Raw genomic sequence first — 14,611 nt, 5'->3', positions numbered from 1 at the left:
AAGAAAGAAAGAAAGAAAGAAAGAAAGAAAGAAAGAAAAGAAGAAGAAAGAAAGAAAGAAAGAAAGAAAGAAAGAAAGAAAAGAAAGAAAGAAGAAGAAAGAAAGAAAGAAAGAAAGAAAGAAGAAAGAAAGAAAGAAAGAAAGAAAGAAAGAAAGAAAGAAAGAAAGAAAGAAAGAAAGAAAGAAAGAAAGAAAGAAAGAAAGAGAAGATTGAAAAGAAGAAAAAAGGAAGGAAAGGAAAGGAAGGAAGGGAAGGCATTCCTAAAATTTGAGGGGAGAAGTTAACAACCCTGAGGCCTGAGCACGTACTCTTCAAAACCTAGCTCCCCTTCCACAATCCCTGATATTTTATGTCTTAGCACTCTATATCCCTCACTGATGATATTTTATCTTGAAGAAACTGAATTAGCTTAAATTATAAAATGAGCTACTAAATACACTTCAGGTCTGATTGTATTTAGCAACATTTTCCTTCTCAGATGAAACAAACAAAAAAAATGTTTGTACAGTTATTCGTTGTGGATTAATGTACTGTAGGATTCTTAAAGCAGCTCTATAAAAGCTATGCTCTACCGTGTTAGCATTCTTGGCTGAACACAATGGACTGTAAATCTTGTGAATTTATGTATTTGTTCAGTGTTTTAAAGAAGAACGAGACAGTGTGCAACCTTGGGGTAGAGAAACTGGATTAAAATGAGCAGTCTTCCGTGCCTCCAATAGGGAATATTCACTTAGATTTCCATGCCTGATTTAAAAACTGATCACAGAGAGTGTATTTTTAAATTATTAACTATGTTAATTAAAATGACAGAATCACACTGAGTGTGAAGATGTTTTGATGGTGCGTTAATAACTCTAAAAGTCTGTATAATATTGCATTGTAATCTAAATTAGCATAGGGCAGTTCAAAGGCACAAATTTTACAGTAATCTTCACATCTGATTTTTTGAAATTAATTTAGCTGCTAAGAAAAGCATGTCAAAAAAAAAACCACAAAGCTTTTATATGTTTACCCCCTATCACACATAGAGCATGAATTAATTCACAGAAAAATATGGAGGAAGAAAACAAATTCGCTTAGTGAATGCAACAATCTGTTTAGGAAAAAAAAAAAAGTCACAGATGTGTTGTAAACCAATGAGAATACAGAACATTTGAATTTCATGAGAAGGAACATGGAAGTCTAGTGGATTTAATGATCACTTTGATGGTAACATAAAATTCAGTCCTTGAAATGCTCAACTGTAGTTTCAAAAAGTGCTGCTGTTTCTCCCAGTCCAGGGCATGTCTATGTTTTTATTTGAGCCCACTCTTTTGGTGAGAGGTGAGGACTGGGAATGCTAACATTTATCTTAACAAAGTCCTTCCTCAACTAAATTTCGAGTGAGCACAAAAGTGAGCAGAGCTACATTAGCATTATTTGCATGTTCTCGGAAGAACAGGGTATCCTATATATGTCATTTTAGGAGCTCAGCCAAAAAGAAGATGCCAGAACTCTAAACAGTCAGGGATTTGCAACAATATAATAAAATATAACAACAGGATAAAAAACACTCAGTGAGGAAAACAAAGTCCTGAACTTGTAGGTGATATAATCAGATCTTTGAAAACCCCAGTGTATTTAGTGGAGGATTTATTCTTTGACTGCTGGACCAACCCCAGTTAACTCTTCTGCTACAGTCATCAATATTTATGGAGAGCTGCCAATGCACACAGTCTTATACAAAGCACAGGACAAGGCATATTCTCTGCCTTGTTGTATCTTTCAAGAAAGAAAGAGATGGAAATTCCGGTGTAAGGAGCAGGTGTTTACAATTTTAACTTCAGGAGAAGTAAATGCAATCTTGTTTTTCTGCCTGGTTCCTTGACGAATTGCAGTTCCCTTGATGATTATTTTTTAAATTTGCTTTGGAAAGTGAGGTATTCACAGCTCTGACAGGTTGATTTTTTATCAGAATTAACATACACATTCCACTTTTTATTCTTGAGTGTAATATTATTTGTCATTTCTCTTTTTTTTTTACTTTACTTTTTTAATTCTACTCGGTCTTTTCAATCTAATGCTTAATAATTCTTAACAAACATCTTAGTTACATATTTCTTGTTTAAATATTTTTATCTTAAAATAATATAACTAGTTGCAACAATATACGAAAATTTCAATTTAAAATATCAACATGATTAATAAAGCTTTATAATTACACCTTATGTAATTAATAGTGTGCAAGTATGAATATGGTGAATAGTTTTTCCAGTGCAGATTAATTTGATGCAAGTTGACTGGGGCTTCAAATCTAAAACCTTTTGAATTATTACTGTGCTGCACCAGCATTTATTGATTTTAAGGTACAGTGTTAGCATTCACTTATCACTGCATATTTTTTCCCATTGTATATTAAAAGAGCTTGCCCTCATCTGTCACAATCTTATGTGGCATAAATCATACAAAATGGTTACCTGTTTCCATGATTTATTTTGTTATTATGTTAATTATACCGAAACATAGGATTGTTTAATAAAAACGCTGAAGTTAATCTACATCAGTCGTCAATATTTCTTACACATGCTACATGGTGGAATATGTGATAAACCACAATAACCAACCAGTATAGAAGGGCATTTGAAGTGAATTAGGGTTTAGCCTCACTAAGAGCTGAGACATATTTTAATTTTACAGAACACAAACAAACACTGCTATTTACTTTTTTTTTCTCCTGAAAGCTAATTGAGTCTGTTAACCATACTCACTAGAAAAATAACACACTCCCCCACTTTTCACAGCTTCAAAACACGAGTTGAAATATACGCAGACTTTAACTTCTCCTAAAAACTATCTCAAGGCAATGCTTCCTTCCCAACAAAATGAGACTATATTATAAACTTCCCAATTAAGGTAAGACACTGGAAACCTGCAGCGTCCCAGAGAGGAGTTTCATCTGGGAAAACACAGCAGGATCAGACCAGCACACGTCTGACACTGACCCTGAGACTTACACTCACAAAGTGCAAGAAGTCCTCCTGCAATCAGAGACGTTTCTTGAAATCAAAGAGTAGGTCCCATGTTAACAGCCATCAGTGCCATTGATGAAATGGTCTCTGACATATTCACGGAGGGTTTTTCACAAGACAAGTGAGAAAAAAAAGTTTGCAGGATCAGGACCTTGCCTAATGCTGACGAGATCAGAGCATTTCTAGTTTTTCTTTGTAACATTGCCTTTTTAAACTCAGTGTATTCCAGCCACTCTGGGTGAATCGAGTCATCCAATGATAAGTTAAAAGAAATGCAGAGATAAGAAGTAACTCCTTCTTAAGGATGAGTAACACACTTTCCAAAAACAGAGATTTAATTTTCTTCTACCCTGCTATTTCGGGAGCAAGAGCAATAAGCAAATGCATTTAGAGTTCAGACATATGTTACTCCTAAAAAAAAAAAAAGATCTCAGAATTAAACACCCCCCAATCTGCCAAACAAATGTAATTTTATTACTATGCCAGCTAAACTCCAGGGTGTCATTTTTTTCCCAGAAATTTTAGCTGTTGAGGAGTTTAGTGTTTGGAAACATTTTAAATCCTGCTGCAGGGATTAAAAACCTGGTAGACATAAAAGGTATAGAACTTGTGTGATAATCGGAAGGTATTTCAGAACATGTGCCATTGCTTAAAAAGTTTCTACAGAAAGCATTATCCTGGAAGGTAAGGTTTTATCAGATTTTGCATGAGCTTACTGAGAAGTTTCCAATTAAATCTGCTACTATTTAGATCAAACAAAAAGTTTTTAGATAGCTTTATGAGTCCTGCAGCATTTAAATTACTTATAAAAATAGTAAATACATTTCATGAATTATTTGCAGCTTTCTTCATGAGATTTAGGTTGCCTTCTATTAAAGAAATCTGTAACTCTTTTTTTAACCACAACATAACTGGTAAGCATGTTTATTGTACTCAGAAGCCAATATAATTTAGTTTTATCAGGTTTTGTGTCTGATATGATACAATTTTCAAAAGCATTCCTTGCTTGCATGTTTCTGGTGTTTAATTCTCTAATTGATTAATGGCAGAAAATAAGAACTGTTGCAGACTTTGAGCACCATGGCAGTGTAGTAAAACACAGTCTGTGGTTATTAAACAGAAATAACAAAGAAACAGAAACAGATTATATAAAATCCAGCCAGCCAGCTGAAAAGATAATAAAAATCTGACTCTTACCATTAGAAAAAAAAATCCCAAATAACCTAAGAAATCTTTTTTTTTTTTGTCCCCCCTCAGAAATGGCTTGACTTTTCCCTTTTCATAACATCCTGGGTTTTAAAATATTAACAACTGATGTTTGTTCATGTCTGAGCTTTAAACAAAACAGTGCGGGAAATAACCGAGCAATAGGCATAAGTGTTTGATTTTTTGAGATTTAAAAAAAAAAAGGGAGTTAGTTTGGCCTAAGGCTAGAATTTTCATTACATCAATGAAAGAAAGAAAACAGAAGCCAGCAGAGGGGAATTATAGAAACTGACTTTATATAAACAGTGAGAAAAATCTTTTTCCATGGCCACCTACAACGTAGCTACTTCACCGTTAGTACAACTTTTCTTTTGCAAGTGGCACAGCAGCCAGGGCCCAATCCTGCTGTTTTAGAACAGGTTACACTCCGGCTGAGACATTTCCCTCTCTCAGCCCTCCAAGATCAGCCTAACAGTTCGTCAGACAGAGCAGAAAGAGCAACAACAAAAAAACTTTGACATACCTAAATTGACAAAGCTCATCACCATGTCAGCATCATTCAGAACGTTGGTGTCGTGCAGGCTGGCTAAGGGAGGATTCTGTGTGGCCAGGGTGGTCATGCGAGACAACTGTATTCTCCTCGAATATCCATTTGGAGAGGCAGGGTATCCTTTCTGCATCCCTCTGCTCTCCCCTGCCATGGATCCCTTCAGTGAGTACTCCAGCTCCTCGGTATCCTCTTCATTTGTCATGGCATTATACAGGTCCAGCATGAAGAGGGGTGCAGAAGAAGCCTGCTTTCCTGGTGAAAATGGTCTGGGTCTGTGAGGTAGACCCAGGATAGAGAGAATCTCTCTCTGAATCTCCCTTCTTTCATGGTTCCGCAGCCTCCTGTAAATAAAACTTGAATGGACATGATTGTCTCCTAAACCTCCCTGTGCGTGACCCACCAGAACCCAGCAATTCCAGAGCAAGCCCACGAAAGCTTTGAGTGCAGTTAGGTTCATCTTTGAAAAGAAAAAGAACAAGGAAAAAAAAAATCTTTTCTCCTACTTGTCCTGAGTTCCTATGAGGTCTGCTTTCCCAGTGGCTGAAAAACAAAATTTACCTATTCTTCATGTCAATGTCATCTCTAAACGTAACATCTTTGGTGATTTCTCTCCCCCCACCCTGTTTAAATATTATGGAATGTGTCAGGTTGCAGTTATTTCTAAGAAAGCTGAAATTCAGACTTCCAATTTTCCACTCTTGTTATCGTTTTTTCTGCATTTATGGAGCAGAAGACCAGTATTTTGTCAGCTGACCTAGGCATTCCTATATAAACCTTAGATAACCAGGTCTTGGGTGGGGAGCTGTATCAGCAAGAGCTGTTCTTCTGACACATTGTAGTTCCCAGAGTTATCTTCCCTTCTTATTCTGAGTTCTTCGTACACCTTGCGCTCTTCCCAAGATAAATCCTGAGTCACAGATTAGTCTTGATCTGTACCTTGGTGGTGTAACACATATCTGTCCAGCAGCCTGGTGATAACGTTAACATCTTTTGAAGCGCTTGAGTGTAAAGTAATTCTAAAGCATGTACTAATCAAATTAATGTGTTGCCATGAATTTACTTGAAAAAAAAAAACGTCTGTAAATCCATTCAACCCTTTTCAGCTTCTTAACTGTTATTTCCAACTCTTGCAGGCACAAATATAACAGCTCTCTTCAAGAGAGATCTAAAGACTAATGTAAGCACAACCCTGCTGGGAAAGAAGAGGCTTCTCATTGTAATTTGAAACGGGTATAGCAAAAAAGTCCTTAACCCTTCTGTTGCCAGACAAAGATTTAAGCCTTCCTCCCCCCCCAACTTACAGTAATGCACTTAATTTGCCTATCGACTGCTTTTTCTTTCCTGGCAGCTTGCAGAATATCCAAGCAAGCACTTTTAATTTTAGCAGTTTCAGGATGTGTAGATAGCTGAAGGCTTGGCGTAATGTGGAAGCTCCTGCGACTCTACTCAGGAGTCTATAGTTTCGTAACCTTGAATATGAAACCCTTATAGCAGACCAAAATAGCATCTCATTAATTCAAGAAATGTTTATATTTTAGGTAGGCTTAGCAAATAAAGGCAACCTTTTTAACAAACTCCGTAGGAAATTTTGTCTGTTAGGCTTGATTCACCCTTCTCTAAAAATGCCGGCAATGTACTCTATATGAAAACAAATTTATTCAGCAAGCGAGATTTCAAGTTGTGCATAGCCGACGGTGTAATTATGGTCAGAGTCACAACTTTCATAAATTGTAATTTGCAATGATAATTTAGTCAAAGTAGATTTTGACTCATAAATTACTGTACTATATTTCCCAGTAAATATCAAAAGCTGAGATTTAATCCCACAACCTGTTATTAACTGGAGAAAGAAACAGCTTAACTGAAGGGAAAAAAAAAACAAAAAGAAAAAAAGAAAAAAAGATTTTAAAATTGCTACATACGCAGTTAGGATTTAGCTTAGGATTTTATGAGAGCCAGCAACTTGTGTTTTCCTCTCGCTAAAACAAAATCACAGTGTTAAATTTCATGCCACTCAGATTGTTTGTGGTCACATTTTCTCACCCCTACCTCGTCCTGGGGAGATTTTCCTTTGATGGGGGTGGGGATGGGGGGAGGACAAAAAAAGTTAATAAACACATGACGCTCAGGAAAAAAACAGGTATATAAAATGCATCCCACCGGGTTTTCCCTTACATGACTAGCACCTACTCAGCAAATCACACAGTCCTTGAGTAAACTTGGGAGTGTGACAGCAAGTATAGTCACACCCTAAGAAGGCAGGAACAATTCATCTAGTATATTAAGTACAAATGAGCTTTTCTCATATATTGTGACTCCTAGTCTATATCTACAGTGCAGTCCAACTATCATTAAAATACAGCTGATTCTCTCTCATAAATCAATGCACGTAATAGACGATGCTTCTACCAAGGAAGGATTTATCTCATACTAGACCTGCTGGATTAACACTGAAATTAATGAAGCTATGTAGCAAGAGGTCTGCTATTTTTAGTGGAAAAACACTCAAAATCAGAATATGCTTTCTTCCCTCTTTAAGGTTTTCCCCCAAAATCCATTTGTTAGAAGAAAACCATCATTTCCGTTTTTGTTTTGCTTTCATTTGTTCTGCTCAGACAGTTGTAATGATACATGAGACTTTACCATACATATGTCTTTTTTGAATCAGCCCATCATGTATTTCGCAACAAGGTTTATTTCTCTTTTCCAGCAATATATTCTCTTTTTTTTTCCCTAAGCGTTCATAAAAGCCCATGGATTGATTGCTCAGAGGATTTAAGTCCTCAGCCCATCAGTACAGCCAGCAATAGAAACTTCCTATATTATCCCACTAGAGTGTCTGGAGTTCTGCATTTAGTTAATCTCTTTCTATTGAGAAAGCCAAGAATGCCCTCACATTTGAGGATGCTTTTACCTTGTAAACATCTTTCTAGATAGAAATGAGGTAGGACAACCTACTAATCTTATGGTTGATGAAAATAGCTCCTGCCACTTTCTGATGGAGCAACAACCAAAGATGCAAACTAATACAATGGATTTATTTTACAGTAACCTCCTCGTCACCGAGCTATGAAACATCCATAAGTAGAGCATAAAAATAAATGTGTTGTTATTAATAATAAATACAGTGACCTTATGTAATAAATCTGCATTCCATAAACAGTCATGGTTAGTGTGGATCTTTCATGTACATGAGATACAGCCAGCTCTAAAACTGAAAGCCTTTGCTTGAGGAATTAAAGGACTGTCTAAGAGCTGATAGGTCCCATTTCAATGTTCCAATAAGAACCAATTTACTTCCAGAGAAAAATATCACATACAATTTCAGCATGTCAAGATATTTTGTTTGATAAAATATAAAAGTACATTGGCACAGCTATCTGGATTCAGTTTAGCTTGGGGTTCAGTTTCAAAGTCATCTTAGATATATGTTTCAAGTTTTACAATAAAAACTTATTTCAACTTGTTTGCATAGTATCAAAACTTAAAAGAAATGCCATGTTCATGCCATGTTCAGAGACATTCAAATCTAAATAACAGTTGAGGTCGGTATAAATTATTGACCCAGAATCAAACACAGGGATTTAAAAAAGATGCCCTAGAGAATCTAGCTTTACCCTGCATTCAAAACTGAAATTCCAGAATATAAAACATACACACAGATTGACCTTCTTTCATCCCCAGATGCTCAACCGGAAAGCAACGTAAGAAATCACCTGACCAGTACTTACCTGGTACGTAGCAACGTAACAAAATAAAGAGGAAAACCAAAATGACACACAGGGGAGCACACAAAATGGCCCTCAGCCAGAGCATCGTGTGGGCACCACAGGCAACACAATGTTGGAAAGAAATTATGAATTTCTTAAATAATGTGGCTCATGGATGCACTATGAGCAGATTTGGAGCTTCTTACAGCTGCATCAACCTTCACAATATTAGAGCAAATATAATTAATGTCATGAAACCTGGGAATCCAGGTCTCAACAGGCTTGGATCGCAATGGATCCTAACACTGCAACAAAACAAATTATTGTTCTCCACAGGCTAGTGCAATCATTAAGGGTGACGTTGATTTTATGGGCAGTGCCCATTACTCAGAAATAAAATCAGTGGAGGGCCAGCAAGCACAGTAACTCACTGGATCCTCACTGTCACATCAGCTGGAAGAGATTCACCAGAAGAGCAGGTCTCCGTGACTGCCTGTCACATGCAAAGGAAAATAAAAGACAGATCCTTTCCAAGATATTTGCAGTCTTTGTCTGAAGCCTACACATGCAAACTGATTGATTCTGCTGGCTCTTTCCCCCTTAACGACCAGCTAAACTTGGCATTTATATAATGCATAAACAGATGACCCACTGTTAAAAATGTGTAAGTCTATCATTGCTGTCTCTGCAAGGTTAATGCTGAAAAAGGTGCATGGAGAAAGACTTTTATAAAAAGGATTCATGAAACAGGAAAATAACTAGGGGTTAAAATTACAGATTCTCCAGCAAAATAGAAAACAAGTCTTCTATATTCTTCATGGGACAGAAATGTTACACAGACCCTGTTGTCTGGCATACCTGCTATACTCCTTACCTCTAAGCTGAATTTACAATGGTTTGGACATCAGCTATATACATACAAGCTTTTGAGCATAAACATGCCTATCTTTATATGTTCCAAATGTTCAATCATGATATCTTTTGCTTTTCTTCATCTTAATTCATTGAGTTTAACGGCCTAGAATGTTGTATGTTTACCCTGCAAACATATTAAGGAAAAACAAACATTTTTCTGTATCAATGAAATACATGTCTCCTAATGCAAAGGGAATTCCACTTGTAATTGACAAAGTGTGAAAATTGGCTGCATTAGCTGCAGAAATTGGCAGTTGGGAAATAAATTGATTACAATATTATAAATGCAACGTACCTATATAAAACCCTTTAACTTGGGATAACCTCGCAGTGTTTGCTACTTGACAGACAGGAATCATTTCATGTGCGGAAACGCTACCATTACTGTAACTGAAAATTTGTTCTGCATGATTACCTTATTAAACGTCATATCCAGACAGAATGATAGCTGTGCTGTGCTCCTCACACCTCAATTTCAGGGTAACCACTGGTGTTTTACACAGTGTTTGTACCCTGTTTGTAAACACATTCCTGAGGATTGCTAAGCATTATATAGGGAGAGCATTTCTATTTTGAGCTGCATTGCAAAGCAAAGTTTGCTAAATACAAGTGTTCAATACTGACTTTATAGAGCAATTTATTTGGTTACCAATCAGCTATGTGTAGCAAAATAGTTTTTCATTCAGAATTGCAGAAGTTCCTGCACAATCACGTATCAGCCCAAGAGGTAAGTCATCAGGCATCTTACAGGTGACATTTAATAGAACACTTTGTTTAAAAGCTACGGAGGGAACCCCAGCTCTAAATTATAATCCGTGAAGTTTGTTCTGTTCGTTGCATGCGCAAAATGTTGTAAAGCTTTCAGCACAAAACAGCCTGCAGCATTAACAATGCTCTCTTTTTAAAGATTAAAAAAAAAAAAAAAAAAAAAAAAAAGCAACCAGAAATCATTCAGTAATCTGCTTGAAGACTTCTTATAATTTACTGTGTTTGAGGACTGGGAAAATAAAAAAAAGGAAGAACTTGTTTCACACGTACTCTTAAGAATACATGAACCGCAAAATATACAATTAATAATATGATCCAACATCACAGTGCTGTCATTTGCATAATTTACAAACCCAAAGAGCTTCCAGAAATCCCCTTTGGTTTACAATAAGCCTCTAATTAGTTAAAAGAAAAAGAAAAAAAAGAACTGCACTGAGGCAAATACAAAACACTTGGACAAGAGCAACATTTCTAAGTAGCAAAGTACAGCACTTTTTAAGATTATTCTTGGCTCAGCTTGTAGAGGGTTTTATTGTGCCCCAGCTGCACACTGGTACCTGCTCTCATTGTTTGCTGGCTACAATGCTTCCATAGGAATTTTCTGCTGTTCCCATGCTGTTCCCTCTGCCTTTTGGGGAAAACCCTTCTGCCTCTTGCTGGCTGCCTTTTTGTTTTCACCTACAAAGAAGTTTAAAAATTCACTTCGCTGATTCCCTTCAAATAGCTGTACTGCGCTATTGTTCATTTCTTGAAACGTTCAATCTATCTCAATTTAGGATTTATTTCTTCCCCTGAGCGTTTTGCCACTAAGCTCGATAGCTGTGGCTTTAGCACCTCTACTGGCGACTGGACGACGCAGCAGTCTCGCAATCATTCTGTAAATTGCAGTTTTGTTTTTATACCTTTCCTGTGCCTTGTTTTGTTTGTGCTACCCCCTCTCTTTCCTGTGTTTCTTCCCATTATGTCTCTTTGCTTTTTGATATGCTACCTCTGGTACCACATGGCCTTTCTTTTTAGCTTTTAAACTTTAAACTTTTAACCCTCACATTTCCACTGTATTTTGCTGCTCTTCACGTTTTTTTTCTCCCTACCCACATGCTGCAGACAGATCTTATTTTCTTCTTTTAAAATGACTTCATTTGTTTAGGAATTTTTTTACCCTTTTGTAAAAGATCAGCTGGCCTCTCAGGCAGAAAAAGAGGAGCTACATTCAATTAAATGAGCACTACCATGAATCACGCAGTCCTTGAGAGACCAGTCACCTCTTGCTGTGAGAAGACTGCAGAAGAAAAAGATGAGCATGGGATCACTGAAAAAGACTACATTCACCCTAAAGTCTTTGGTGCATATTGGCTGGTCTTTCCGTGCAAACTTCTTCAAGCATGGTGATCTGTTGTGGATGTAGCCCACACACAGCTAGGGAATTGGCAACAGTCAAGCTACAGAACACTGTATGGAAAAGGCAACATTGGGCCCGACTAAGAGTGATCAATACAATACCTGAAATTTTGTGAATGGTCCAGTAATATTAGAAAACATGTGCTGGCACTGTTTCCATACTACCTCAATCAGAAAGGACGTTTACTGCATCTTTCATGTTTGCTCTATCACTGCAACAACCCAAAACAGGATAGCAACCAAACTGGGACAGGTAAGTGTGTTAACATTACAAAATATTTGAATTCCCTGTGGTTTGTTCAAGTAGACAACAGGCAGAAGTGGCGTGGCAGCAGTGGCCATAACGCTAGTCTTTCAAATGAAATATTGCCTGACTGAATTTCTCTCATTAGACCATACTCCCTTCTAGCACATAAACTTGCCTTTATCTTACAATTGATTACAATTTGCCACAGCTGATGAATTATTTTTATTTTTTTTTAACCAACAGTAGGTAATGGTTGCCAAAATTTACTAATACAAACACAATCTATTCAAACTAGCATGTGGTAAGCTGGCAAAGCAAAGGAATAATGTGAAAAGACCATCTGTACTTTTGACCTAGAAAATTCACTTGTTTTCCTTAGTTTCTTTTTTACAGTGGTTGACAAAAACTGAAATACTAGGCAAAGCATTTACCTACTTTTTACTAAAATCTGTGTACTGGCATTAAAAGATAACTTTAGCAGCTAAGCTTTCCTTTATGGGGCTGGAATTTTGTAAACGGGATTTGCATGATGTTATTTAGAGTAATGCATGTCTCCATAAGACAGATTTAAGCAAGAAAAGAATAATTTAGATCACAACCTTTGCATCCAAAACTGCATGGTAATCTAAATATGGTGGAGATATACAAGCGGTCCATCTGTTCTATCCTTTAAGTTCATTACCTACAGTGATCCTTTTTTAACATTCAGACCTTTAATTTGGAACAAATGGTACGTCCTAGAGGAATTTTACTAAAGCCATGTAAATTATCAGACAGCTACAGATGCAGGCTGGGACTGTGAAACAATCTTTTCCTTTGGGAAGTAGTTACACAATTACATTTTCATGTTTTTTACTATTTGTTGTTCAGTATTACTAATCAAAGAATGTATCTGCTTCTCTAGAAACTCAGCCTTGGGTCATAAAAATAAACTGGTTTTTGTTCATTTATAGCTCAGATTAGGATGATACACTGGGAACTTCTGTAGTTCATTCAGTTGTTACATCAATAATGCTTAACAGGAGTAGCTTCAGCACAGCCCAAGTAAACAGGTACAGCTTCTCACAGTCCTTTTTTCAGAGCAGATGTCCAATGTGTTCAGGGCTCATTGTTCTCTTTTTTATCTTTGGTGATAAAAAATGCACTGAAACAAGTAAATGAGAACATTCTATGATTTTCTGACAGATCTTTTCCTCAGTGTCCTGTGAGTGCCTCCAGAAGGGGCTGCTAAGGAAGCTTCAGGTTTGGCCCTGTCCACTCAGGACCCATGAGATACTGCTACCTCTGGTTCCAGCCATGTCTTCCTCCAACATGAGAAAGTGCCGCAGGTCTCTTTTGGGAGCAGAAACCTTTTGCAATGATTCCTCTGAGGCCCAGGATTAACTTTTCTGTCCATTCTCATTTTTTTCATTGTAACGTTAATGAGTCTTCACTACTTCCATAAGGAATGTTGATTTTTGCTTTTCTGTATTTATGGACTTTCAAAGAGCTAAGATCCCCCTGCTTCCAAGAAATGAAGGATACTCTTGATGCTGATGAAAAAAGAAAGTATATTTATAATACAGGATGGCCAGAAAGCTTCAAAACCATAAAACTTCTGGCCTGGTTAGTTCTCTCCTCAAAAAAACTAAAAGATAACCAAACAGATTATTTGTATTAAAAAAAAAAAAAAAAAAAAAAAAAAAAAAAAAGTTTTTGGGCTAAGAACCTCTTTGCCAAGTTTCAATCTAAAATTATTTTTTATAGCTAAGTTATAAATTGTTCAAAAATGGGATTTATAATGGAAATGGTGACAGACTTAACCATGGCGGCACTAGCAGGCGCCAGCATAATTACAGTCTTCTCAAGACATAACTTATTACAGGCTAAGCAGCAGAGCCAGTATTTTGTATTTTAATTAAGAAACCTGGATTTTGTTTGTAATAATTGACTGTTATGCTGCCCCTCTTGCCAGGACGCTCTTGTAAAAGAGACTCTTGCCTGTAGTCGTCTTTCTTTGTTAAATATTTTAAATGAATTTTATATTGTTGACTGGAAGATCGCATTCATTTTATAGGTCATTATTAACTGTCTTTTGGTGACTCCAGTTGCTCTGCATTTTTTAATGGATATTTTTGTTCCCCTCATCAGAAAAGGTTTATAGTTTAAGTCTCTGGGAAGTGTAATACTACAGTATCAATTTGATCTGCTTTAATCTGTCCCACCAGGTCTTAAATCCAAAAGTACACTCCATGTCTACACCCTAGACAGGTGCAGACTGCAAAACAGATGCCCATCACACTTTCTCCTTAACCAAGAATTCCTGATCTGTGGGCCAGGACCACAGAGACAACCTGCACCAAGTGCCACCCAGCAGCATCCTGAAGCTGGGCTGCAGGGCCCAAGGAGCCCCACGCATGTCAAGTTGCACAGCCTGCTGCACCTGTTGTTAGCACTGAGCTGGGACAAAGCCCCTACCTCACCCACTGCAGGCATGGCCAGATCCATGCTGCCTGCCTGCTGCTTGCCTCACAAGCTCTTTGAGTTTTGGGGCTTTTAGTTTGCTTCTTGATTTATATTCAGGTGGCTTTATGGTGTTAGAATGGTATATCTTTACATAGCCAACAACCACAAACAGTGTCAGCATGTATGTTCCACAAATGTTGTTCTATTTCATTTTGACAGGAAGACCGCACCGGTAATTAGATATTCAGAGATGGACCATGATATGCACACAATTAACTAGTTCTCAACAGTGCATGTGTACTCTAACATGCTGCAGTATTAACACCACATAGGCATAGGCATAAATGGGACACATGCTTTAAC

The 14,611-nt window shown here is 37.1% G+C and overlaps 1 protein-coding gene across 2 annotated transcripts in view; it reads right to left on the bottom strand.

Annotated features, from left to right (window-relative positions):
* BMP5 (bone morphogenetic protein 5) overlaps positions 1-5,222 on the bottom strand; it is a gene marked incomplete at both ends in the record, with an annotated part of 49,090 nt that extends 43,868 nt beyond the window's left edge. For both annotated transcript variants that reach the window (XM_079532942.1, XM_079532943.1), the window contains one exon: positions 4,739-5,222. In XM_079532942.1, the coding sequence (XP_079389068.1) occupies positions 4,739-5,222 (484 nt within the window). The remainder of the gene's footprint in view (positions 1-4,738) is intronic.
* Between the last annotated feature and the right edge of the window lie 9,389 nt (positions 5,223-14,611).

The sequence above is a fragment of the Tetrao urogallus genome (genome assembly GCF_951394365.1).
Source record: "Tetrao urogallus genome assembly, chromosome: 2".
In the NCBI taxonomy this organism is placed as follows: Eukaryota; Metazoa; Chordata; class Aves; order Galliformes; family Phasianidae; genus Tetrao; species Tetrao urogallus.
The sequence above is the reverse complement of the archived record's forward strand: the minus strand, read 5'-3'. Positions and strand labels throughout refer to the sequence as shown.